Source organism: Gavia stellata, chromosome 23, assembly GCF_030936135.1.
Source record: "Gavia stellata isolate bGavSte3 chromosome 23, bGavSte3.hap2, whole genome shotgun sequence".
NCBI lineage: Eukaryota > Metazoa > Chordata > Aves > Gaviiformes > Gaviidae > Gavia > Gavia stellata.
Genome location: NC_082616.1, coordinates 1,637,621 through 1,665,276, shown reverse-complemented (window position 1 = coordinate 1,665,276; position 27,656 = coordinate 1,637,621). Strand labels below are relative to the sequence as shown.

Sequence of the window (27,656 nt, the reverse complement as noted above, 5' to 3'; positions counted from 1 at the left end):
CTTTTAGATAGCTGCTTACTCAGCTCCAGCAAAGCCAGTGTGTTTAAGGTAAGGAATAACACACCGCTAAGCCTAAGACGATGGAGTTGGACTGGGGGAAAGAACTGGGGTTTAGCTGAACAGCTACATCTCCGCACTAAGTAGCCGCTTCAATCTATACAATCCAACACCACCAACCTTTCAATAGGAGCATCTAATCCTGCGCTGGGATCTGACACGATTGCCTTGGTGGTGCTTCGCACTTCACCCCACGCCAGTACGCAGCATCGCCGAAGCAGCAGCCGCCCCGGGGAGGGGCGGCCGAAGGAAGGCAGCGACACCGGGGCATCCGACACTGCCGCCGTGAAAGGCAGGGACCCAGCGGCTGGTGCTGAAGGATCCTGCTTGGATCCAAAAGATTGTATTTTATAAAGCCTACCATAAACTTGTTTTTGCTATTTACTCATTTTTGTGTGGTTCACAAGAAACTATTCCTGAAGAAAGGCAATTTATAAGGTTATTTTAAGCTTATTTTATTATTCACAAGTGAAACTTCCCTGCTTCTTTGCTGAGTAAGATTATGATTTCAAAGTTTGTGGCTGAGAAAAAGAGCTTTATTGCTGCCCAGCATACTAAAGTAACTAAAATGAGATTTAAAATACAGATTAATAGAACATCTATAATTCAAAACCATGCCTGTTCTTCCTGTTAGATGGAGGCCATGATTCCGGTATCTTCAATTCTCCCATTGAAACAACTGATTTAAAAAAAAGAAAGATAAAATATTGGAACCAGACTTTGCCATATCCACAATTTTTAAAGTAATAAAAACATTCCACAGACTGGAAAAAAATATTTCATCCGATCATCACCTTATATGCCACAAATTTCACCGACTGGAAAGGAGGTTGTGCAAGACTGAAGGTCTTCTGGGGTTTGGTTTGTTCATTCCAGGAAATATTTGGCACAATATTTTGATTACGGAACTCTCCAAGTATCATTTGTGAGAGAAGGACATAAAAGGTATCAGTCTCCCGTTAGCTCTTGTTTTGTAAGCCTTTTAGCAGAAGCAGATAACATCATCCGGGACCTATTTCTCCACCAAATTTACCGCTCGACAGCAGAAAACTACAAAAGACTTACGTTTAGAATCTGTTGTCGGAAAGAATTGCAGATGCACTTAATTACGGCCGCTGAAGCCAATGGCAAGACCAATTACTAACAACCCTTTGGTGAAAGGAGAGAAAATAAGTAACAGTATTTGTTCGTAACCGGGTATCATTACATTTCATAACATTCAATAATCTGTAAATGCCCGTAATGCACAAGGTGCCTTTTTTTGTATGTACATGGACCACTACAGCCTGCGTGTTTGTTTTGGCATCTAATTGCCTAAGTGTTCGGGTTTGCCTTTTTTTTTAATTATTATTATTTTTGCCTTTTTTTTTTTGGTTGAGCTTGTTTTATTCTTACTGTGTTTTGATTTGAACTGCATTAATTATTCCAGGCTGCTAGATCACTCTTGTGAAGCAAGCTTCGAAGAGTATAATTAACAAGAGAAGCAGCAGTGTTAGCACAATAGCATGCAGATGCACCTATTGAAGGATAAAAAAATAATTACTTGAGGACTGATGTCAAAGTACTTCTGATAAGAGGTTTTAGTTCTTTGGGTTTTTTTGGTTTTTTTTTTTTTTTTTTTAAATAACCTTTTGTCCCCTCTGCATCCTGCATACCAGCACGATGTGTGAGGTTTGCATGAGGAACCAATTGTCCCTCCCCACCAGCACACAGCTTTCTACACGACTGCTGGAATGCTATGAAGGCTCTCTACCGGTCTCTTAAAAATAGATGTGGTTGGCTCTACACCACTGCTAATTTGGGATGAACGTTATTTTTCCTCATTTTACAGATATTTACCTTGACGAGCTCTCTTTGGAGTGCAGTCTTCTGCACTGGGACCTACGCTACGCCCCGTATTACCATCGGCCAAGGAACTAATCAAGCAACGGCCTTTCACGAGCCTCGTACTAAGTTTTTTTCCTTCCGAATTTCCTGTTGGACACGATCAATGAAATTCCACAGCTGCCTACAACTCCGGGAAGTGTAGTCAAGTCACCACTGATGCTTTAAACAGGCCTAGAGATGCTGGTAAGAGTGATGTCACGTGGTGATGTATTTGCCAAATGAGCCCTCTTGTTGAGTGAAGGTACAGCACTGATTGCAACAGCCAGAAACATTAAGAAGAAACATTAAGAAGAAAATAAAACCCATCTGAGCTAACTGTAAGATGAAGTACATTACGAGACGAAGCTTTGCATTTCAGGAAGGGATTTGGGGTTTTCTTGAAAACACTTTATACCCAGACATCATTCAATGTAGTTGTGCGAGATGCCAAGACACATCCACCAGCAAATGAAGGTAGGATGGCTGACGTGTTCACCTGGCCTAGCCTGTCTGCTCCCACTTCTCCGCTGCACACTCCCGCCTAAGACCTGTGAGCAGACTTCTGAACCATCTCACAGCGGGACCACGTCAGGCTCTATCCGAATCCAAACAACCGTCTCCCAACCTAACTCGCTGCGGAATATGCATCAAGCCCCTAAAATAAGACAAAGCTGCTTCTTCCCTGACTGCAGCCATCCAGTAGTCTTAGCAAGGCTGGGAAATGCCAAAAGAGAAATCGAAATTGTTAAAACAGGCACAGCGAGAGGACACCATAGCTGAGATCCTTCCACTTGTGCGTCTTCACTTTCTACACTTAACACAGAAAATTCCTCCTTCATTTCTTCCCACCAGAGGTCTCTACGTATTTTCTCAAGACTACACAAGCTGTCAAAAGACCAGGATTTTCCTTGTGAACTGAATGTTGGGGGTTTTTTAATACATCTGCAGCTAAACAGACTGGCCCCTATAAGACTTACGTCTCAAGATTATGCTTTGCTTTTCAAAAGAAGCTCTAGTCTGGCTTTGCTTGGTTTAAACAAAAAAGGGACAAAGCGAGACACTATGACTATTTTACAAGCGCAGTCAGACCTACCGACTCTGCACAGCATCTATTTGCGAGGCTGAGCGTGGAATGTGTAGTATGTACTGCTGATGACTTGATCTTCTTAAACCAAACACAAACCAAGTTTACAGAGGAGCTGGATTAAGCAAAGCCCAAGTTCATCCATTATTCAGAAGCAGCGACAAGGACAGATTCGGCTTCATTTTTCGAGGAGTTATTGCAGCAAAGAATCTTGAGCAAAACAAACTTGACAGGACTATCTAGCAAAAATCTTTTCTTAAGGCTTTTTGCAAGAGAATTTTATATTGCAGAATACACAAACTGACCCTAGTCTTCAGAAGTTATGTTCTTTGGGCAGTAACAGGAGGATGCCTTGACTAGTCCCTGAATTTTATGTCGCATCCAGCTGCTCTCCATGCAGAAGCTTTCTTTGCCTGATCCAATTCAGCCATGCTTGTCCGAAGGAGGGGTTAAGAGCACTGCAGCAGAAGGACCAAGTGGATCTCTTATCTCACTCTCCTATAACCATAGACACTCCCCTTAGGCAAACACTTACTCCAGCAATGCTTAGTCCACAGGTTTACACCACACATCCTACCACACCAGAGCTTAGAAACGCCTCCCAGTACTCTACGGCAAACAATGCCTACAGAAAACAAGAGCTGCTTAAGGCCACCTAAAAGCTTGCTTGTAAAACCAACCTCCCCAGTCAAGTGAGCTCAGAGCATTAAGACACCACCCAACGCAGGTCGGGTTTTTGTGCGTGGCTAGCGGGGGCTCAGGCTAACTGGCAGGGAGGAGCACAGGCTAAGGGAGCCATTCGGACAAACCTTACATGGGAAAAGCGGAGCGTGTCGCTTTATAGCGGAAAGCTCACAGGAGGCTACCATGAGTCGTACCTCTCTCAGACGCCTGATCTTCCCTTTTATGTTCTTTTTTCAGAATATTTAGTCTTCTACATTTTAGCAATGACGAATCTATGGTTTTAAAAAAAGCTTTCAGTTTAGAGTCGGTAGGTTGCTCCTCCCGAGCGGCGCGTGGCAAGAGCAGGCACCAGGCAAACCTGCTTGCACAGTCCGCCCGTCCTGACCCGCGGTGAACTCGCTCTTCTGATCCTCTTCCCTGCAGAGCCGGGGCCTGACAACTGCCAAGTGAATAAACACAAACTAGTTTGAAATCAAACTCATTTTCACCTCATAGGTAACAGTACATTTGAAAGCTGGTTCAAGGTGGTGAGGTGCTGGACCGTCTACTTGCTACGAAACCCGAGTGCTGAACGCAGACCTCTGCGCACACAGCCTCCGCATCCCGCACTACTTAAGCGGACACAAGCGATCGGCGCTACCTGCTCCTCTCTTCACGAATGTCCATGTTCACTGGGGTGTAAAACAATAAAACAGATTAGTAACAAGAACCAGGGAAACACGGTTTTAGCAAATTTGAGCAAGTAAACCAGGAATTTTGAATTCAAATTCCAGCTCCTGTCCTCACGGACTATACAGCCTGCAGAAAATCTCAAGACAGACACTCAGCGGCATCAGCCCTCCCTTTGATTTTAGTCGTGCTCCATGACCTACCTATACCTCTCCCTATAGACCAAAGATATCAACTCCGTACAACAAAGTATGTGCACTACTGGGGATACCTTAAACTACTGCGTGTTATCCCTTCTTATTTTGAAGCACAAATATAAATGTTAGATGTATTCTAGCAATAAAAAGTGCAAAAAGCATAACTAAAATAAAACTCTTTGACTGACAAACGCTGCCTGAAACATAGCTTCAGCCCATCAAAAACAAATGCCCACATTAAACAATATATTTCTGTACTAAAACTATGCAAGAGGCTTCTCGGCACACCATTGTCAATTTTAATCAGACCGCATTACAAAACAGATCCTATTCCATTTTGCATAATTTTTTTTCAAATAGCATTCGAAGAGAAGGCCCTTCTGTTTTTCAATCTGGAAACAGTAGAGAAAAAACGTTATTTTTCTGCAATTCCTGCAGAACAGAAGGGAAGCGTGCATCTTTCTCCAAAACCACAGTGGGAGAAAACCAAACTATTCCTGACAGAATAGAATCTTCTTCCTCCAAGTTGTCTAAAATAGATTTAAGAAACCCTGCATAGCCTACCTCAAGCAGTTACAGAAGATGATGATCTCTGCTCTTCTTACTGCCTGGGCGAGTTTCACATTCACACACAGATACAAGAACGCAGGTGTTGACTTCTGTTCCACAGAGATTCCCACGTCCATGTTAGGACTCGGACAAAGCAAGTCTTAGAAGCTACAGTATGTTAACGCCTCCATCTTCCTCCTCTCCTTGCAATCCACGGACTCATCCTGAAGGAATTACAGTTCAGTATGGACAGGAGTAGGAGAACCTGGTGCCGTGCGTCTTTCAAAGCTCCCTTCCAAACCCACGGCAACAGGGTTTTCTTGTTTGCTTTTGTTTCTTAAGGCCATGTTTTGGATTACACAAAGCAACTGGTATCATTTGAAGATGCACAGAAGTTGCGAACGTACTAAAGGCTTCTGCGTCTAAAGAGAAAGTTCGTATCACCTACCTAGCCTGGATTATGAGACCGAGATGCTTACACGGTAATTAGTGTTTTTAATTAAAAAGACTGATACCTATAAAGAGTGAATGAGTTCTAAGACACACAGTAGTCTGCCTCTTCAATACCTGGAAAGCTCGAATATATACTTGAAGCTATAAAGACAGTGCGAACTCTTCATTTACACTCCAAAGAAGACCGTAGCCTAACACCGGGTAGTGTGACACAAGTGTGTGGCGAGCTAAGGAGCAGATCGATGCCACGCTGTGTCCACGCGGGGAGCAGCGCGGAAGGGCTAGTGTGATATGAACTCATACTTAGTTTTCTAAATGATGACTTTACTGAGCCTTTGATTAATCCGCATTTATTCTGAGACACGGGCACTCCTGGCCCAGGCACAATGAGCTCTCCAGTCAAAGGTTGCTCATGTGTCAGCAGCCTCCGTCCGCTCTTCTAAATTCATATCACAAAGAGAAAAAAAAAAAAGGAGGAGGCAAAAACGTGACATGCTGCGGCAGCTCCTTTCCCCTACGCTGCCCAGGAGACCAGGCTTTGCAAATCCTGTCAGGCACTCTCAGTCACAGCCATAACGGATACGGTGTCGAGAAGGATGAACTCACTTTCGGGGAAGGGCGTTGAAAGATGAGATCTTGAACTGCTTCCTCAGCTCTGACGCTGGCATCACCTCGGCTGTATGACCAACCACAGGATTACGAATCGTCTGCTTTCGGCAAAGCGCCTGGTTACCGGGAGGAACGCGTCTCCTCTTCTCCACAGCTGGAGCACCAGTGGCAGTGACACACCTTTCTGCCACCCTTCCGAGGCACAAAACTGGAAGATTTTACCAACTGCAATAAGGCAGCAGCTACTGGAAATCTCTGAAGCAGCCACGGCATCCAAACACCACAGAGAAACATGGGAACCTCGCATTTAAACTTGGGTCCCAACCAAAGTCACATATTTGCACACTACACAAAGCAAAAGCCCCAAAGCCTCTACACACCTCCCCCTCTCCAAGCTTGATGAGACCTTCAAAAGGTTAAAAATGAGAAAATAAGCCAACGTGATAAATTTTGCAGCAGTAAGCTATATGTGAATAGTTTTCCAAATTAAAGCTATGATTTTCTTCCATGTTAAGAGATAAAGATATTAATTAACAGATTTTTGCATATGGTTTCAAAGGAACTGGCGTGGGCCAGAAGAAACTGCCACTATCATTTCCCACGAGACGCCCCATTTCACGTTGGTGGCTTTTCCAGAGCCGCTTTAAGATGGAGGTATGGCCATAAGAAGTGAAATTATTTGATCAGTATTTACAGCTAAATAACTGCTCCAAAGACTGCTAATTTACAACTCCTCCTCTTCCTGCTCAATCTGTTTAATTCAGTCGTTACATCGCTTCCAAGGCGCTTCCTGAAACAGAAGTTAACACTTCTGATCACAAAAGTCAATCTCAAAAGCAACACCGTTTATTTCTATTTATGGCTCACCAATTCTTCCCCTAGAATCCTTCATCTGAAGTCTAAAAACATGTGCCATTTTTAGGAAGTTAAACTGACCGAGCCTTTTAATTAATGCCCTCGAAGTCACACCCCTGGCTCACATCCAGCAGCTAAGAGAAAAATGCATGTTAACTCAGGGATACTCAAGAGACCAAGCAAAACCCCCTGCTAACATTAGGGGCTGGATATGGTAAACAAAACAAAAAAAAGCAAAAAAAATTCCTAACTGAAAGATCTCCATTTCTATTTTGAAATGCAGAAAAATGATTTTACAGCTTTTAAAAATTGGAAAGTATTTTGAAAATACCAAACTTCCTAATTTGCAGATACAATTGATGAAACATTTTTATTTGAAGGTCAAAAAAAAAAAAAAAAAACCTAAAGCCACCAACAATTAAAGACCTAAACAGATTTTGCTAATAACTGCTGTTGTAAGATGCCCGACAGCAATTTGAACTAGATTGTAACTAATTATTTCAAGATCAGCTAAGCTGGAAACTAATAGCAGATTTAATATGACTGTTTCAAAGCATGGGTTTCAATTTAAAAAAGCAAACTAACAACCCCTAGCACAGCTGAATTCATGCTGATGCTGAAAATGCACAAAGAAATTGCACCTTTCAGCCAGCTGGTGGGTTTTTTTTGTTTGCGGGTTTGATTTTTTTTTTTTAAATAATCTTCCTATATAATATTTTTCTATTACAACCTGATCTAGCTCTCACTCAAGTCAGACACTCCCATAAACAGAGCCCTAGGAGCTAGGTCAGCCCTTCGGCTCAGCGTCCCTACGGAAGGAGCTAAGAGTAGTGGTCCTTCACATTTTTTTTCAGTACACTGAGCTGTGCCTACGCTCCTTTGAAAAGCTTACAGCTGGTTACTAACATTCAAGAGAAGGACACTCCTCAAGGTACAAAAGGTCATTTGTAACCCCAGAATTTTTTGGGATGTAAACTTAAAAATGAACACTGCCCTTTCCTTGCTTACATTCCCAACGAAGACGTATAGATACCGCCAGTATCAACTGTTTGAGAGTCTTAAGCGGAGGCTTTTTGCTCCCCGTCGCACGCCAAGTCTGTAACCGGAGGATAAACCTGGTCACTACGGTGGCCACCGTGCTGCCCTCTCCCTTCTTCCTGTGCCACCACCGTTAGTACTTGATATCAACTTAAAACAGACGGAACCCATACCCTCCCCATCCTACAGCGAAATGTCCGATTGTGTTTTAGCCTGACGGCTGCCTCAGTCCGCTGAAGGATCTTAGCACGGGGCAGTCGTAAAGAAACATCTGCAGCCACAGAAGAGACTCCTGGATGCTGTCCAGATTTTTTATTAAGTGGATTTGATGTCTTGCAGGCTGGATTCCAGTCTTGTACCATTAAATGAGGCAAGGGGATAAAGAGACAGAGTCCCTCTATCCCATAGGGCACACAGCTTAAAAGATTAAGTAATTTTGTCTCACCCGAGATTTCAATTTTACTCTAATTTAAAAATTTTTTATCTGTAAACACAAATGTGTCCGGTGTGAAAAGCAGTTCTCCTTGGAAGCAGAAAGGTGAATAAAAAGGGAGGCTAGGTTGGTTCCCGGAGCAAAATACACTCTTAATCTTGCAAAGTGCAGAGAGCCATCCACTCAAAGTAGAAGACAAAGCCTCTCAAGCTCACTGCAACACCTAGCTGTGCCAAGTGAAGACCGGTGTCCTTACAGTGAAAGGCAAAAACCTCCTACCAGATTAAGTCCTGCAGGATCTGGCACTAAATGAGGACAAACAGGAAGAAAAATTTTAATTTCAAGCTTTTAGAAGGGTATTACAGTAAATGAAACGAAGATAAGTTACTGTAAATGATTGAATTTCAAATTGGGGTTTTAATATATTTGCCTAGCTAGGGTCAAAGAAGCCTAATGAATAAAATCCACTCCGTGAACTAACCATCAAGGGAATGTGAATCAATTGCAGCTGCGCGGAGTTCACGCAGAGCACTGAGGGGGAAAACCAGTTATGTGCAGAGTCATCAACACGGACAATAGAGATGCGTGGGCACACGAACTCCTTGGATTCTGCAAAAGAAGATTTTCCACATATTTCAGGGTACTTGATACAAAACGCACTTTTCATCTTTAAAACAAACAAGGCTCAAAAGTCAAAGCCTGCAAAATTTTAACATATTTACTTCTGGAGCGTTCAGATGGAAGATCAGCCTTGGCAGGGCCAGCACCGCACGCGCGTGTGCATGCCCACGCTCCGGCAGGGCGAGCACTTCAGAACGACGGGCAGGCCCGTGGAGGAACGCTCAGGAAAATTAAGATCACCGGGCCACCGCAGTAAGGAGCAAATCTCCTGAATGAGCGCATTCATAGGAGAGTTCAGCACGGCTTTATTTACGCACTGCATGCTTTAAGTCAGCTCTCCTTAACTTTTCCAGTTTCTGAGCATAGACAAGACCTTACACAAAACACTTATCTTGATCTGTTAATTTAACCTTGTCACTGGGGCTTTGACAGATGAGTGCTGGCATATCTGGCTCTTCCCATTTAACACGTTGTTACCGCGCAGTACCGACGCCTTCTCAACGGCTTTTCTTCCCCCATGCCGTCTGTCGGAGGAAGCGCGACTTCTGTCCTCAGCGCTGCAGCTCTCGGTTGGACCTGACCTGGATGAAGGCAGAGGCGACCCAGCAGACCAACGCCTTTAACCCCTTTCATTGCAGGCGAGTCAAGGCTCTTGTTTCTCGCTGCTCTGGCTGAAAAGCTAGCGCTCAGTTTTAACATATAGAGGCTTTGGGTTTGTTTGTTCTGCAGCCAGACGAGCAATATAGTACCAAATGAGGTGTGAATTTGCTCATTCATTTCAATGCAGTTAATGTTCAAAGATGCTTTGGGTCATTGAAACCCCGAAACTTCAAAGCCAAGGAAAATAAGTGTTTTGGAGAAAGTTAGGAGTCAAAGCGTAAACCAGAGCCAGACCTTTGGCTTTTGTAACGTCACCTCACTTTGCTAGAACAATGCAAAGAACGTGTGGACGTGGCACTGTGGGACATGGTTTAGTGGGCATGGTGGGGTCGGGTTGGTGGTTGGACTTGATGGTCTTACAGGTCTTTTCCAACCTTAGTGATTCCATGAAAGAATCTTTAAGTTCCCCAAAAGGGGCAGGGCAGATTCCCCATGGCAGCTGCATATGCCAGAACCTGATGTGTTTCCACTCACGCACAGGTAGTGCAACAGCTCCTACAAGCGCCCTGCCTCCACGACGTCCAGCCGCAGAGCTGGGAGACCCTTCCGTAAAGACGCACAGTAAATCCAGAGTGTCCGAGCCATGTCTGACGCGGGTGGCCCGTCCCCAGCAGCACACCCCACCAGCTTTCCCTGGGGCAAACCGAGATAAGCAGACCAACGCATGCAGCCCTTATTCCCGAGGGGCTGACAGCCCTCCGCCATCCCACAAATGAAGCATGTCCCCCAGCAACAACCTCTCCTAAGACATGGATAGGGATCACGTGCACCCAGGGACCTTACAGCTGGAACACCCAAAGTGGGGAAAAAAGGTTCAAACAACCAAAGAGAAAATATCCGTAAGGTAAAGACAACACATGGCCAGCTTCATCACATAAATAACGGCATCACAGATAGCACAGGTGCCTACGTTTTCTGGCTTTGATGCATTCGATTTCTGTATAATCCTGGTCTTCAAGAATCAGCCACAAAGCAGACCAGCAATTCTGAAATGGGTGATGGAGGTTTGCCTCTCTCAAGAGAATCAGAGCCAAGAGTTTAGTCCGTCTGACCAAACTCAGCAGTTCTTGCAGTTTAGCCTCATAAATACTTCAAGTGTCTCACGAGTTACCCTATCTCTTCTTACACTCCAAGTCACAGGACAGACATGCTGGAGCAACAAACAAGTAAAATCGCAGCAACAAATGCTCTGCATAGAATTCTTGGCATTTTTTAAGGGTAGGAAATAAAATGCTGCTTTCCCGCCCAATATTCACATTCTCCTTTCCACCAGCATTAGGTTTTAGGACTGATTTTGTGGATATGACATGAATTAAAAGCTATCACCTAAAGTCCAAGCAGAAAATAAATCACAGAATAAATTCTGCAGCAATATAGAGAGAAAAAAAAGGATCAGCAATTCTAATCCAGCCAGTGTACGTACATATTGAAGTCAACAAGCTTAAGCAGAATATTCCAACAGCTCTGATTATATCACAGTAATGATAAGCCTATATCCTGCTGTGCAGCCACGGTTTTGTTGGCATTGTAACTGAGCTCCATCCTACCAGCTTGACTCCCAAAAGCCTTCGCAGAGCTTAACAAGTTCTCTTCCTTCATTTAGCGCTACAGCTTCTCCATACACACCTCTTTTAAAGCGCTTTGGTTTGAGCTGTCAGAATCACAACCATTTGCAAGTGAATCCAACACGTAGGTCCCCCCTGAACTTTTCGCACTGGAAGTAATCAACATGTAGCCTTTCAAGTGCAATTACATGTTTCAGGCATCCATCACCTCTACTGAAGAGGAGCTCGGTCCTTATGGTTATTGTCATTTTCTAATATATCGCCACCACTGGATAAAGTATTTTAGAAACGTCAATCCAGAAAGGATGTACTTAGAGCCTAGTACAAATTACTTCCTTCCCCTCAATCTGGCATTTATCCATTACACATACTCTTAATTACACATCACTCAAAGGAAAATAAATATAAAGGAAACAAAACCCCCTCCTCACAACAAAAAGCTGGCTTAAGCTCCTGCATCAGTAACTGTAGATCAGTGATCACACGGTCCCTTCCCCTCCACAATTACCTTTCCCATTTTCCTCGTGTACTCTGCTCCCCCGGTCCCCCTCTACCTCAGCACAACGTTCTGCAGCAGTTTCCACTCCAACCCCATATGACCAAACACGCTTGCAAATTACCTCATTATTAACATGGCTTATATTTAGAAAAATGTCCCCTCTTCTTATTTTTCCCCCCCAGTTTGTAGGATAGAACTTGCAGTTTCCTCCTCACTTACGCAGCGTCTTGTTACCACAAATCTGCACTCATACAATTGCTATCAGCACAGAGAGGGTTTCTCGCACCTTCTCCACAATCTCTCTATATTTCAGTTTCAGAAAGATAAAATGGGGATCATTTTTCTCCGTCATGCGGCAGTCTTGTAAGACTGGATTAATAATGGAGCTATGCGGCTGCAGAATTTTTGCGCAGAGAAATTGTCAGCACTTGATATTTATTTCCGCACAGCAAAGCGTCTTTTTAGCTGTTTTACACCAGTACCACAGAACAGAGAGCTGTTACCTCCTAGCTTTTAACAGGAGACATAAATCCTACTTATAAGTAATTGTGGACGTAAAACTGTAGGAAAGCTGATGGAAGATGATTTGTGCACACAAATTAGGGAGTGATAGAAAAGATGACTTGTCTACAGTTACAAGGGAAGTCGAAAGACAGCCTGGTGTGGAACCAGGACTTCCTGATTTCTGTTGTTTCTACCACTAGACCACACTCTAGCAGAATGAGAAGCAAAAAGGACTTTATTTCCCGCTCTAAATCAAAAACACTTAAATAGAAAAAACTGCACATAATTTATTGAGCCTGCTCTGAACAAATGAAGGTGCTAAACTGACCGACACAGAATTATTTATAGAATCCCAGAATCACTATGGTTGGAAAAGACCTGTAAGATCATCAAGTCCAACCACCAACCCAACCCCACCATGCCCATTAAACCATGTCCTGCAGTGCCACGTCTACATGTTCCTTGAACACCTCCAGTGATGGTCACTCCACCACCTCCCTGGGCAGCCTCTTCCAATGCTTCACCGCTCTCTCAGGAAAGAAATTTTTCTTAATATTCAGCCTGAACCTCCCCTGGCACAACTTGAGGCTGTTTCCTCTTGTCCTGTCACTCGTCACTTGGGAGAATAAATGTAATAGAAGATCCCCTTTCAAATGCACTCGGAGGTTTCTTTAACATCGTATGATATTAATAGCCAGACTTTTTCTACTTGTATCTTAAAGGTAGAAATATTTAAATAATGCAGTTTGTTTTCATTCAGCACAAAAAGAATCCCTGGAACACTTTAAATTTAGACTTCTTCTTTAACAGTATGATTGTTACTATCGCAGCCACTCACAGAGAGGCACAACAACATTTCTGAGAATCAAGGCTTGCTCAGGAGAGTTTTTGTGACAACAAAACCGCTTCAGTTAGAGAAGCTACTCCAAACTGAAATAGTTGTTCTGGTACAACCCGAAATAGAAACGCACTTTATTTTGCCACAGAAGTGCTTAAACTGGCTGTGCAGCTATTTCCATGAAAATATCTCTAGATAATGTACTTCTGTACTGCTGCCTCCTCCCTGTAAGGGAAGAATAGGTGCTGTATGACATGGCTTGCAAAGGCACAGTAAAACAGGGGAGCTGCTGCATATAGATGAGGTCCAAGTATACATAGGTGCATATTGCTTGTTCAGCAAAATCAAGCCTGAGAGCTCAACGTGCCACACTAAGTTCCCATTTTAAAGTGGGCACATTTTGTCATAAGGACTTTACGTGGCCTGGGTCAGCAAACATCCATCTGAATAAAACACAAAACATCTGATTACAGCCGAAAGGATTTGTATTCAACAGGAGAATAAAGGCCTGGGGTTTACTACGACGTCAAGCATTTCAGCAGCGTGAAATACTTCACTATTCCACAGCTACTTAGTTTACCAGCGAGATGGCCTGAGGTTGTACGGAAAGCGAGACTTCTGGCCCCGCTCAGCCCACGTGCCCCACAGCACATCTGGGAGCCTCCCAGAGTATCCAAGGGCGGACAAGATTTGGCCCTTACCAGCGACAGCCATCCCTTCTGCTATTCATCAGCAGCACGCAGGCTTTCCTCCCCTTAAGATGGTTCAACAACGGACACCGATTTCATATATACACACTGCATCTTGGGTGCGTCCAGAGAAGGGCGACGGAGCTGGTGAGGGGTCTGGAGCACAAGTCTGATGAGGAGCGGCTGAGGGAGCTGGGGGTGTTCAGTCTGGAGAAGAGGAGGCTGAGGGGAGACCTCATCGCTCTCTACAACTGCCTGAAAGGGGGTTGTGGTGAGGTGGGTGTTGGTCTCTTCTCCCAAGTGACAAGTGATGGGATGAGAGGAAATGGCCTCAAGTTACGCCAGGGGAGGTTTAGGCTGGATATTAGGAAAAATTTCTTTACTGAGGGAGTGGTGAAGCACTGGAAGAGGCTGCCCAGGGAGGTGGTGGAGTCACCATCACTGGAGGTGTTCAAGGAACGTGTGGACGTGGCACTGCGGGACATGGTTTAGTGGGCATGGTGGGGTTGGGTTGGTGGTTGGACTTGATGATCTTACAAGTCTTTTCCAACCTTAGTGATTCTGTGATATATATCTGCCCGGACTATGCACAGGTGACAGAATTCTCTGTCATGTGTTACCAGCGTCCAAAAACATCTACCCACCGCTTTTAACTTCTCTTTTTGCTGCGAGGGATGTTCAGTATAAGAAGAAGTTATGACCCCAACAGTAAAACCCGTGCTAACCAAAGAGATGACATCAGCAGAAATACAAGGCGGCTCCACGGCTGTTCTCCGAAGTAATTATTTTTGCTTCACACACGGGTTGCTCCTATTTGGGTCACTGTTTTTCCGTCTCCAAACCCAGCATGATCTGCCTTGTATATCCCGTACAGGCAGACCAGAAGACATTCAAAGAGGGAGAAAAGCCTCACGTTCTGCTCCTCACTCCCCCTGCTTCCCCCTCAGCTCAGCTCACCGCCGGTCCTGCCCATCCCTGAGCAACGCTGAAATGCAACAAACAAATATTCCACGTAAAAAGTTGCAAGACCAACCGTTTTTTAAAGGCTTCCTAGGGCAGCAAAGAAGAAACAAACCCTGCAGAAGATGACCTAAGGCAAGCCTAACCGAGTCTCCTCTGTGCCCACCTACAGCACAGCACAGGAGGAAGAAGAGGGCAGAAAACACGCTCTGTGAGGCCGGCGAGGCAGCAGGTTTCTGCTTCTCTGGGCCTTAATGGGGTTTTGTCAGCCATAAGAGATACTGACAGTTCTCGCAATACATGAACACGCTAGGGTAAATTGCAGTCTCCCTGTAGTCAAGAGTAGCTCAAGATAATTTCTGGTTTTTATATTACAGTTTGTTGACTTTATCATTAATTGCAAATCAAGCAGGCACCCTCCTTTTAACAGCTGCTGCTAAAAAGAAGTATTATTTTTCCCCCTACAGTACACGCTCTACTTCCCTAAGAATAAATTTGTCTGAAATAATTTTTTTTACTGAAGTCAGCATTTTTTTTTTTTCCAGGAGGAAGCAGACTTTGTGCATTGTAAATACTTTATTAGGGTCCACTCCAGACAACAAGACTGAATCTATAGGCAAAAATTTCCATATTCCTGGTACAGCAATAGGAAAGGAGACAAGGGACTGCACTGTCACCTGCAGCGGTACTAGATCAACATTAGCCACGCTACCAGCGGTACCGAAGTTACTGATGATGGGCAAGAAGAACACGGAGCACCAGGAGCGGGTAACCCACAAACCGAAAGCCGAGGTAACTGCCACCTTCCTCTGCGACAGAGCCTCTCCTGGGGCAGCCGGAGCAGGAGGCGGCTGCGGTAAGAGATGGGGAGCAGAGGAACACAGGAGTGTGCCTAGCAGCTCCCTGCTCCAAAAATACTCTCGTGCAAAGGGCCGTGTGGAAGCACAAACTGAAACAAACCCGTAGTTCCAGGCAGAGGGAAAGAGGTCGGGCTGCCAGCAGCTTTTGCCCTGGCAGATTCTCCAGTGTCTAATAAAGGGTAGAGTTACTGGCTTTTTACCTGCAGCCACGGGTTCTGACCAAGGCTCCTCTCTTCCATCCAGAGGCCTTTTGTCACAAAACCCATGGAAATAATAGTTGAAGGTTTCCACCCCCATAAGCTTTGGTTGAAGTTGCCTGCTGAAACTTTCCGACGCAGCGCTGAATTTGCTGGCCAGACAAAAAATTCGAATGCATTTTAACATCACATGAGAACTTTTTTCCCTGTGAAGCAAAGCTAAAAATAAGGGAGAAGCCCAAGGTTCAAAAACAACAACACAGCGAGCTAACAAGTCATAACCACTGACAGCACGGCCCCACCAACCACAACCGTGCTGTGTGTCCAGAGAAAAGGGCTGTCCTAGCTCTCCAGAAAAGTGCCAGCAGTGATGGTGTGGAGGAACGACAGGCATTGACGAGGCAGCGCGGCACAGTAGGCTGCCACAGGCAGCAGACGACGTCTCGGGGCAGTCCGCTCGCACCATCCTTCACCACGCTCTCTGTATCACCATATCCCGGCGCTGCCCTGTTGCGCAGCTGCTGGCTTTCAGCGGGCACAGCATTTATCCCAGAAAAGAGGGAAAAGAGTGGGGGGGCAGGAAAGAAGAGTTGCCTTTCCCCCTCCTCTACTGGACAGTCTTACAGCCACGGACTAAAGGAGGCATCATGTCTTAAGCACTAGATGTTTACAATTCCAGCAGTATGGATCATCACACACCTTGTCAGTCCTCTGTCAAAAAGTCCCACGATTACATCAGTCACTAGGAGAATTCAGGGTGTTAAGATTTCTCTTGGCCATCTTGGTCTTATCTAAGAGGGTAGATTTAGATTAGATATTGGGATGAAATTCTTCACCATGAGGGTGGTGAGGCACTGGAACAAGTTGCCCAAGGAAGTTGTGGATGCCCCAACCCTGGAAATGTTCAAGGTGAGGTTGGACGGGGCTTTGAGCAACCTGGTCTGGTGGAAGGTGTCCCTGCCCATGGCAGGGGGGTTGGAACTAGGTGATCTTTAAGGTCCCTTCCAACCCAAACCATTCTATGATTCTATCTTTCAGTTCAAAATGGAAAAAAAAATAATCCCATTTACTACACAAAAAACGGAATCCATGGGAAAGAAAAATAATTCATTTACTGTTTTAAGATTGTCTGTGTCTTGGTATTCTGAAAGGGTATACAGACACTGGAGCTCAGAGCAGCCATCCAAAGGGAAGGAAGTAAAGAATTTTAGCAAGAAAATGAAAAACCAAAAGCAAAGCCTACAACCAAAATGCCCTTTTCTACATGCACAAATCCCTAAAGAGGGGGGTGAAGACACCAATGCCATAGGTATTTTCTAAAAGGATCTTTTAAAAAGTGCTAATAGTAAACAGGAGCCACCTGAAATATGCCTCAAAACCAAGTAACACTGTACTAGATTCTTTTGCTTTTTGCGGTATGAGAGGAAGTGGTGAAAAATGGGTCAGGACTTTCCCATTCTTAAAATCTTCTTACATGTCAAAGATAAAGGAATGCAAGGGGAAGTTTTATGAATATTCACTCGCTCGACTTAAGAGACACTTATTCCAAGTACTCTATCCAGTTAAGATCTGCACTTGAAGAGAAAAAGGAGTTTAAATAATCTCGTTCTCTTGAAAGTTTTCCACGGCTTTATACAACTAGTGCTTGGGTTACCTACAGGAAGAGACAAACCACTAAATCAGTTTTCCAAGAGATGGTAGGTGTGACCAGAAGAAAAATACAGCCAGGCAGTTGAGAACAGCCAAACAGACTCACCCACCTGCCAACACGGCCAGAGCTGTGACTCCAGAGCTATAATCACATCAGGTCTTACCAGGAGCTGCCAAGGTCAAGCCCTCCGCTAATACACCGCAGATCAGCAACAGGTTGGTTTGGAAATTTACAGGCTGCCGAGTTAGATCTTTGCTGGAAAAGAGAATTAAGCTGTTTTGACAGCTCTCTTCTGTTCTTTTAAATCTCCTCCTATGTACTGCCATAAACAAAGGGATTCAGAGTTTACTTAACAAGCAGTCACTAAAAGTAAAGGAAGCTCACAGCGCACGCTGAGTGGCAGCGTACAGCGTGCTGCCAACTGTATTCAATGGTCCAGGTTCTCCAATTACTTCGTTTAATATGGCTTTTGATATTAACAGTACTGGCTATGCAAATACTCTTCCCAAGCACAGCTAGGAGGGGAAAGTCAGTTTACGACACTGGATTGAAAAGCACGGGCATCACTGCATTAGTCTTAGCCCTGAAGAAAGCTCAAGACAGCTCTCATCTTAGGGCATCAGGCAGCAACGTACCTGATGGAAAGCTCAGAGCTGACTCAGGGAATGTCTTTGGTCTGCCTGGCCTACAAGAAAGGCAATGGGGTTTGTCCCAACAGGCGGAGATGAATATATGCTCCCAGCAAAGCTGCAACACCCATCAAAACATACATCTCCCACCGCAACAGCCCATGCCACCCATCCGGCAGCCCCAGACAACTCCGACCCGTCAGACAGCCGCAAGGAAGCGAACATTACTTCTTGGGTAAAGAAAGAGGAGGCAGTGAACATGGAGGGTGACCGGTCATTACCGGTGCTTAGAGAGATGGTGCCGAGGAAACGAGTGGTAGTTGTGTGGACCACAGTAATATGGGAGTCAAAACCGATGTGATATGATGGAGTCTTAAAATGCCCCCGATTGTTTCAAATCGGTTGTCCCTGGAACTAGAAATTCTTTTGCCCTTGTGATGTTTGGTCAACACTTAAGTCATTTTTTAAAACAGATCCATTAGAAAAGAAAGATCAGATCTGCTAGTGTGCTGTTAGGCTCTGACACAGCAGCTCACCCAAAACAAAGCCCACAGAATGACTGCTGGAGACTGAGTGTGCACATGAAATAAAACCCGAAACCAGTTTGAGCTAAAATAAATACACAGAGCCACAGAGATCGCAGTTCAGCAGCTGCAGACAGTTAAGCAGCTGCAGAGCCTGGCCATAGCTTTGCAGTAATCCTCAAGAAAGTCTCCTTAAGTGATAATAAAATAGAAATAAAAAGGAACCCCCAATAGCAACTCTCCACTACACAGAAAACCTCAACAGGCAGATGAGAATTACTTCTGCACCGCTCATCTTCACAGGCAGCTGGAAGCTGTAGTTCAGAAGGGCCTACGCTTCTGATCCATCTCAGAAGCTCGTGCGTTTGGAAGCCCTACAGCGACAGCCCAGGGCACCGACTCAGGGTCCGGGTGACTTAGCTGAAGCACTTTAAGATGCTCTTGCCCACAGCTGTGGCTCATCTCACCCCTCTGGCAGGTCTTCCTCCCCGCTGCATCAGGGCGGCGTAAGGGAGGTGCGGTGGTTCACGCTCGCCTTACAAATGTGACCTGAAGCTGACGGCAGTTCGCACTAACACACCAGGCAGCCGTACTGTCATCCCACCTCTGCTTCAGGGCAGGGGAACGCGGAGGAAGAGGACTGCTAAGGGCCGGTGACATCTCAGCCACGCTCCAGAACCCAGGAAGCCTCATGAGTCAGAGCCTTAGACAACAGCAATGTTAGTTACGGTTCTGCTAATTTTAGCTCACGCTTAACCCACCGTTCCCAAGTCCCTGCAAGGCCTTTCCAGGTGCCAAAAGCCACAACTACCCTATACCTCAACTGCCAAAACCTACAGCTTTTCCCAGCTGAGAGGCTCTGACGCACTTACACGAACTGTGTGCTGCAGAAGTACGTTTTTCAAATAAAGACGACGAGAGGAAGAAAGCGCGGACGGCTTTATTTACCCTATTGCTGTATGCATATCTTATAATAAGGAACAAAAGTTCAGCTGCATAGCTCCCGTGTTTCAGAGTCCACCCCAGGACACGCGGAACAGACCTGGAGCAGAGGGCGGCTCGGGAACGTCCCGCAGCAAGGGAGCAAACAGCCTGCCAGGGCCAGCTTCTGCCCCGAGGAGGAAAAGGGGAGAGAGGGGCAAGGGAAACCAACCCACACTTCACACGCTCCCCTCAGAGTAAACTGGGCAAGCTTTTAGAAGTAAACAAGCAGCCCCCCCGCCCCCATATTCTCAGAAAGCCACCCAAGCAGAATGCTTTTACTGGCGGTAACTGAAGGGTTTGTTTTATAAGAAGAGTTTCCTACGATTTAGTCAACCTTACCGGCCTCCGCCTCCTCTCCTTATTCACGCTAAGCTTTGAAAGGGACTTCAGCTCTCTCCAACCAATTAAAAACTAATGGAAGCAACAGACAGGCACTACACAGCCCGAGCAGTCGGAGGGACTGAAGACTCAGCTCAGATGAGGCCTACACTATGTCATAATATTTCATTTTATTTAACCTTGTAACACAAAGAGCTGAAAAGAGTACCCACAGGGATCCAATCCTGCAAAGAAATACTTTATTCCAGCTCAAGCGCACCGGGTTCAAAGGCGCAGCGCGCGTCCTTTACCGTGTGCGTTTAACAGCGCCTGCAGGAAGGGAGCCAGGTTTTATTTGTTTGTAAAGCTCTGTCAGGAAGTTACACACACACAGTTTCACAATATAAAGCTGTGTTAGAATGCAAGTATTTTATTTATTCAAGGAGACATCCTCACCCCTTTAACTGAATGAATGACAGACCATTAAGACGGGTTTGTCTACAACTTGGATATAACCTCATCTTTTTGGCTTTAGACAATTACTTTTGTTACTGTTAGGATGGTAAATGATGTCAAGGAATTGCTGGAAAGAATTCTGTCTCTCGAAGACAAATAAAATTCAGAACAAGTATTTAGGACAAACCCAAGTCTTTCTGCCTTACAGATACTAAACTTTGTGCCTGCTTCTACCAATGAGGTCTTTCAGGAACCGGGCGCTGAGTTTCAAATACTCTCAAAGAGTTGCTGCAAATAGAAAATGGGTATAAGCATGCAGCACTGACCATCTGAAGAAGTCAGCAGCAAGGAAGATTTCACATACACCCGTACCTCTCCTACTGAACCCGTACCTCTTCACTGCACAATATGCAACCGACAATTTTGATGAGAAATCCCTAACTTGTGGGCCATGGAACAGACATAAGGCTACAAAAGGGGCCAGGAAACTAGCTTGGTAAGGTAGGGAAGGAAAGCAGCTGGTGCTAAGGAGTCAGGACTGGTAGACAACCTCCTGACGGAAGTCAGGCAGAGAGCCCAAAGGAGCAGATCTAAATTTCTGAAATTGAGGATTTCTTTCGGATACAAAGAGTAAAGAGATGCAAAGCGGCAGAAGAGAACCGCTTTTGCGTGTGGACAATAAGTGTTTTAACTGACTGCGGGAAGAAAGGGACAAGACTGACCTGTAAGGCAGCCGGTGGTGATTATTCAGAAAGAATAAGTTTGACACAATTTAAGCGCTCAAGAAGTCCTCAGTCGAAACTGGAAAAGGATGGAGAAGAAAATGCTGAAGTGTGTTCGCAGACAGGGATTATCTGGTGTAGAATCAGAGATCTCAATGAAGAGCGTGAGGACAGAGTATAATTCAATTGAGAAGGCGAAAAGAAGCTAAAAAGCAGTAGAAATTGCGCGACGCTTTCCTTGCACAAGCTATACTTGTTACGGTATACCTACATGGCTAATGTGCAAATGCAAATCCGATCAAAAACTCAGAAGAGCAAGCCCACGACAAAGAGCACGGCTCGCTGCAAAACTAACTCAAAGAGATTCTGAATTGACCTGTATCTGTATCTCTTCTTGTCACAGGTTTCAATGCGATCATCCTTAATAATTAAAAGCACTTCGGCGCTCACAAAATCCCCTTAACAACCGTGTAAAGGAAGGAAATTAACTGAGCGATCTGACAGCCTGACCCTGTACAGGCAACCCCCAAGGATTTCTACAGCAACCAGTTAACTCCAGTTCTGTCGGTGGCCTTCAGCACTGAGGAGTTTGCTGGGAAGCAGCGACCAGAAGGCAAGCAGACGGGTGCGAACCGTGGAATCTCAAAAAGCTCATTTCTCTCCCATGCACGGTGCATGCCAAATCTTAAAATTCCTGCAGCATCCAGTTATGAAACGACAATAGAAGAGAAAAACAGATGGCTAAAGCCTTTTGGAAGAAAAGATTAAGCGTTACTTCATTTCCAAAAGAGAAAGATGTATATTTGAAAATACAGAACCTACTTCAGACCGTACCTAATTGATACAAAAATAGGCGACTTGCCTCATGGAAATGAAGCCTGTCTTCAGTTAAGGCAGCATACAAGAACGGTTTAACCCTTCTAGAACATCATGGCTCGCCGTATTTTTAAGCAGGATTTGAAAGCAAAGCAGTTCCTATAGGAGATGACAGGTATTATAAACGTTGTGAAAAAATAACTATTTCTTTATCTCTAAAGCAACTGCTGAATGGCAAATCCTGTAGAAAAGCCTCCTTATGTTTACTCTTTTCCAGCGTTTTTAAGCAGTTAGCACCTACGTTCAGGTGAGCGGCTTTCTCGCTCATAAAACCATCTAACGGAAAATGACATATTAAGAACTTGGCAACCTTGACTCTGTAAGTTAGGCCATTCTCTGTGGAAATCAGTCAACACTACACTTGGAGCTCCTATTGAGTCCTTGACTTGCGAGACATCACACAAAAATAAAGAAATGTAAAAGCCATCCTAGAGAGCTCGTGCGTTCAGCATGAGATGCTTCGGCAGCTCTGTAGAACAGCCATCAGCTTCGGGTCTGAGTACTGGAACTGATCTCTGGTCCGAAGGAGCATTTTCCTCCGGTGAGGCTCCTCCGCCAAGCCTGCGCCTCAGACAAGCCTGGACTCAGCCGCCTGCGCAGAGGAGCCCAGGGGTACACAAGAGATGCACGCCGGGCTGGCAGGCTTGACACAGCATCAACAGGAGACCCGGGCTTCTCCAAACTGGCAGCTGGACTGGCAGGTATCCCAAAGGCATCTCAAACAGCGCTAGACACCAGCGTTCAGGCAACTGAACCGGGTCCCCTGCTCAAGTCACGGCATTACACCTGCCAGCGATGCCCAGCACGCTCCTATCCCACGCAGCAACAGTCCGCGCCGACAGCACAGAGCGGCAAATACAACTTTTTTGTTGTTTTTTTGCAGAAGCCTAAGCAAAATGCAAGAGGCTGATTTCTGGTTAAGGACTAAATTAACTCTCTCCTACCGCGCACAGTACTTCCAGGCCAGGACTGCAGCTCACTGGCAAGGCTGGGTGGAAAATCCAGCGCTGCCCCAGCTTATTCCAAGGGTAAGTGGAGGATGACACACTCCAGCACTGCCAAGCAAGCCCCTTTCAGAAAATAAATCAAGTGCTTATATGATTAACGCAAAGCATGACGTTTTCACAGTAGCAGGAGTCACTAATCCAGATTAAAGACCAAGACTGCATTTATTTATTTATTTTTAATGAAAGGCTCTAAATGAACCAACTGCTCAATTTTTCCAAAGTACCGAGCAGACACAATAATTAGGTCTGGGTCGATGGGAGCAGCCAGAATGCCACAGAAGCGACTCAATCCTGATAATTACCTGAAAATAAGGTTTTTCTACTGAAACAGTGACAGCACTGGACACTCCATCACAACCCGTCCCCCTGCACATGCACCACCGATGAAAAGCAATCATCTGAGAGGGGCTGACTTTAATCATTAGTAGGGACAAGAATCGAGCAGAAAAAGCAAGGAAAGGGAGTTTTAGGCTGTGCTGGACAAATGCTGTCCTTTAAAAGAGTGAAGCAGCAACACCAGAGTGGCAGTGACTTCCCACACAGCCAGCATAACTCCAGAAACAAGAGCAGGAGCTATTTTGAACACTAAGTTAAAAAAAAAAAATTCAAATCAATACAAGTCCAGAGGAGACAAAAAGTATTAAAGCCAACCAGAAATACACCCAACGTTGCAAACCGCACACGATGAGGTACAAAAATAACACACAAGTCATTTTCTGAAGAGTTAGACCAATGCAAACCTAAGAGAAGATAGCAGTTCTCAGACAGGCACCCAGCCTGTTTTGGTCATGCACAGTCCTCGCTCACAGACACATCTCAGTCCAAGTGCGTTCATGACTGCATTGTCATTTATTTTAAAATATGAATGGAGCATTCTTTTCCTCCAGAAACACTGCATTGTTAAAATGCCAGGACATTAAAATAACTTACAGCTTGCTCCATTTCGATCAAAAAAACTACAGACTACAGTGCCGACACTTAATATATTGAGTGCTTTCAGCAAGGCCAGCATATGGAGTTCATTTCTTCTGGGTTGTTCTCACACAGGCCAAACTCAGATAACAAGCTTCAGAAATAGAGGAAGCAGTGATTCTGTCAGCACGTGCAAAACGCTCTTCTCCAAAGTTAAGGAAAGACTTAGTTGAAGGTTCTCAAAATATATAAATATTTACCCTTCCGTTTCATAGAGGAGTTCCACTTACGGCAGAAATATTGTATTTTAGCTCGCATGCCTAAAGAATATTTTTGTTAAGGTTCTCCAAACAAGAGGAAGCAGAACAGAAAAGCCTACGATCAAATGACTGTGTGAGCGATGTTTTTTCCCCTATTGTTATTTTTCCTAGAATTCATCCACACTTCACCACCATACTGTTGCTTCGTCATAACCAACACACGCACTGATCTTGCCTATGTTTAAATTCAAGAACATAAGATGAAGGTTCAGAAAGACAACCTTTTTTAAAAAAATTAGTTGCGTATCTGAGGTTTTGCAAGGCTGCTGCACTGCTTCACGCACAGGCATTTTGCTAGGTGGGCACTCTAGTTTAAGATTAAACAATAAGCTAATTGTTTCTAAAATAACAAGATTGTTCACAAGAGAACTTTTGTGTGTGACTTTTTCTTAAGTCAAGTGAAAGTTCACTGCAGATCAAATCTGAACGTTCCCCTGCAGCATTCATACTTCAGTGCTGAAGCATTCTGCAAATTCTCAAGCCAGGAGTGAATCAAAGTGAAAATGAAAGCCAAAACAGGCTAGTTTATGCAAACAAAACATAAGAAGTAATAAATGCAACTGCTAAAATAAACCTGATAAACCAAAATTACTGTGGAAAACTCTTTGGCCTGAACTAGACAGTAGATCCCATGAGATAATCACAACAGCCTCTTTCAACTTTTAAAATATTTTTATTTGTAGTTTATTCTGTGACAGCAAGCTCAACTTCCAAAACGATTCTGTTTCTTAATAATCTTTCCAAACATTTTAGGCAAGAAGATAACTTGTTAGAAAATATTTTTAACCTGACAGTGCTCCTTTAAGACAGCACAGCAAGCAGCCTTCCAGCATATTTGACAGAGATTTCCAACTCCAAGAGACAGAATTTAAATTTGTAGAGGCAATTACTCATAACCAGTGAAAGCCGCCAGTGCAAGTGCCAAACTTCCTTAGAAAGGAGGCTGCAGTTTATTACAAGGCAATTTGAACATCTCAGTCCACGAGGTCTGGGAAGTACTTTCTCTGTCCCCTGACACTACAGGCTCATGCTAATGTGAGGAATTATGTCAGTAAGGTCAATATTCCAAACATATAAAACAGCATTTAAGTATTTGTATAATGGACATCTTTGACTATTTAAAAGCAGCTTCTAGTCTTCCCTAGCAGATTTATTTCAGCTCATTTTGCAAAGGAAGATACGCCAGAGCCATACCATTAACTGTTAACTGCTGCCTAGTCAGCTCCAAAGCCATCCAACTGGACCATCACTGCACAGAATTCTTGTCCAACCAAGCAAATACCTTAAGACAATTCCCAAGGATCTTTTTCTTGCCTCTTCCCATTAAAAGATGGAAAGGCAGAAGGAAAAGAAGGAGAGACAAGGCATCTTCAGGTAAAAAAGTCAAAATCGAAACGGGTATGCACCCCAGATTAAAACACCACCATTTCCAGAGCTGATCTCAAATGCCTCAGTCAGCTAACAACAGTGTCAGCAGATAACATTCAGCACCAAGAGTTGAGCTGGAAGTTGGAAAACAGCTCTTGGGAAATATTATTAAAAAAAACCCCACAGCAACCAAAACCACACCACTAAGTCACAGCTAATAAATGTGTCAAGCTAATAAATGCACAGTCCTCTGCATGGTAACAACAATGCCAGCTAAGAAAATCAGAGTACAGAACAAAACCAACAGGTCCAAGATAAGTATACAGCAAAACACTCATCAAGAAAACCAAGCACCCCACGCAGCTGCTTCTGCAACGGGCAGGCAAGAGAAAGCGAGGGGAGGCAAGACCAATGCACGCACACCAAGCAATACAAAATGAGCAACATCCTTCCTATTTCAGCACCAGCAACTTACTCCACCATTTGTGCAGCAACACGAGCTGCTTCTTACCATTTTTTGGTGCACTCGACCATCAACTCCTGGTAAGAGGCCACAAACTGGAACTTGGATGCATGTTTCCCAACACGCTGCAGTCTCTTCCAAACTGAAGCCATGATGGTGAGAAATACCAGTCCTCTTACACAGTAGCAACTCTGGAAATACCAGTGTAGGTTTACGAGTGCGCGTGCTCGATACTAGCAGATTTATATACAGACACAGTAAAAACAGCACGCGAGGAACTTGATGGGATGTCTACAATTCATATTCTGCCTCTCCCTTCTTCACGGTAAATCCCAGTCTAGCTGGATGGCTCATCCCTGGCCAGGAGCAGCATGCAATAGGAGCAGACAGGTAATTGAAAGGAAGTTCTTTCACGGAATCATCATTCCTCACACAGCAGATGATGTGGAAACTGCAGGACTGGAAGACAAATAAGACAGGGGGAGAAAGCGTTGGTTAACATATTCCATACTACAGTGCTGCAATTGCACGTGATCTCGTACCTTTCAAACGACTACAATAAACCACAAAAACATACCCCCTTCCTGTTGTCATCCCCCCCCTCCCTGCCCAATTAAATAAATAAATAAGAATGCTACAGCAATTTCAGGAATGCAAACCACGAGTCTGTTTGGAAACATATCAACATGTCCTTTTATCAGCACCATCATAATTGGCAACAACAACAAAAAAAGGGCAGGTCAGGGCCACACCGAAGCCTTATGAAGCATCGCGGGGAAGCGATGCAAAGTGGCTGAGGTGCTGCCAGTGTGCACCCAAAGGGAGGGACGCAGGGAGATGAAGACAAGTTCTTTGTCTTGATGACAAAAGGTGTAACAGTTGTTTCCTCTCACACACACACCCCTCCCGCTCCCATTTCTCTTTCCAAGGAGAAGGAACAGCTAAGAAGCCGGCGAGGGAGTGTTACTACTTAAATGCCTGTGCCAGGGTGAGGGGGGTGAAATGGGAAGGGGCATTTCCCGAGCCCTGGCTGCCCAGGATTCCCCATCTTCCTCGCTGCACCGTATTGAAATGGAAACGCCTCCCCATCCTGGGCTGAGACACGCTCATCGGGGAGGTGAAAAGGGCGAGGAGAGACCCAGCTGGGGCTTCCCCCTCCCAAAGGAAAGCGGCATCTCTGCTGGGCGCGGAGGAAAAAGCCTCCTGGTTAGGAATACGGGGAAGCAAAAGGCGGCCGCACCTGGCCAGAAGGCAGGGTAGGGTGGCATCAAAGCAGGCGAGGAGGCAACCTGGGGTCCAGGGCCGTCCCCGCGGAGCCCCGGGGCGAGGAGCGCCCCGTCGGCCTCACCAGCCCCTGTCACCTCAGCGCCCAGCCCGCCGGGGCAGCGCCCCCGCCCCGGAGCCGTTGGGGTTTAAAAATTAAAACGCCGACGGCGGGGAGCAAAGTGGGGGGGGGGGGGGAGGCGGCCGGGGGAGCGGGAGGGGAAGAGGCGCGGGGCAGCGCGGGCGGCCCTCTCCGCGCCGCGGCACTCACCTGCC

At 45.1% G+C, this 27,656-nt stretch overlaps 1 protein-coding gene across 8 annotated transcripts in view; it reads right to left on the bottom strand.

Moving 5' to 3' along the window:
* EHBP1 (EH domain binding protein 1) overlaps positions 1-26,522 on the bottom strand; it is a 234,136-nt gene extending 207,614 nt beyond the window's left edge. For all 8 annotated transcript variants that reach the window (XM_059828420.1, XM_059828424.1, XM_059828421.1 and 5 more), the window contains exon 1: positions 26,166-26,522. In XM_059828420.1, coding sequence (XP_059684403.1) covers positions 26,166-26,269 — 104 coding nt within the window. In that variant the 5' untranslated portion in view covers positions 26,270-26,522. The remainder of the gene's footprint in view (positions 1-26,165) is intronic.
* Positions 26,523-27,656: the final 1,134 nt, after the last annotated feature.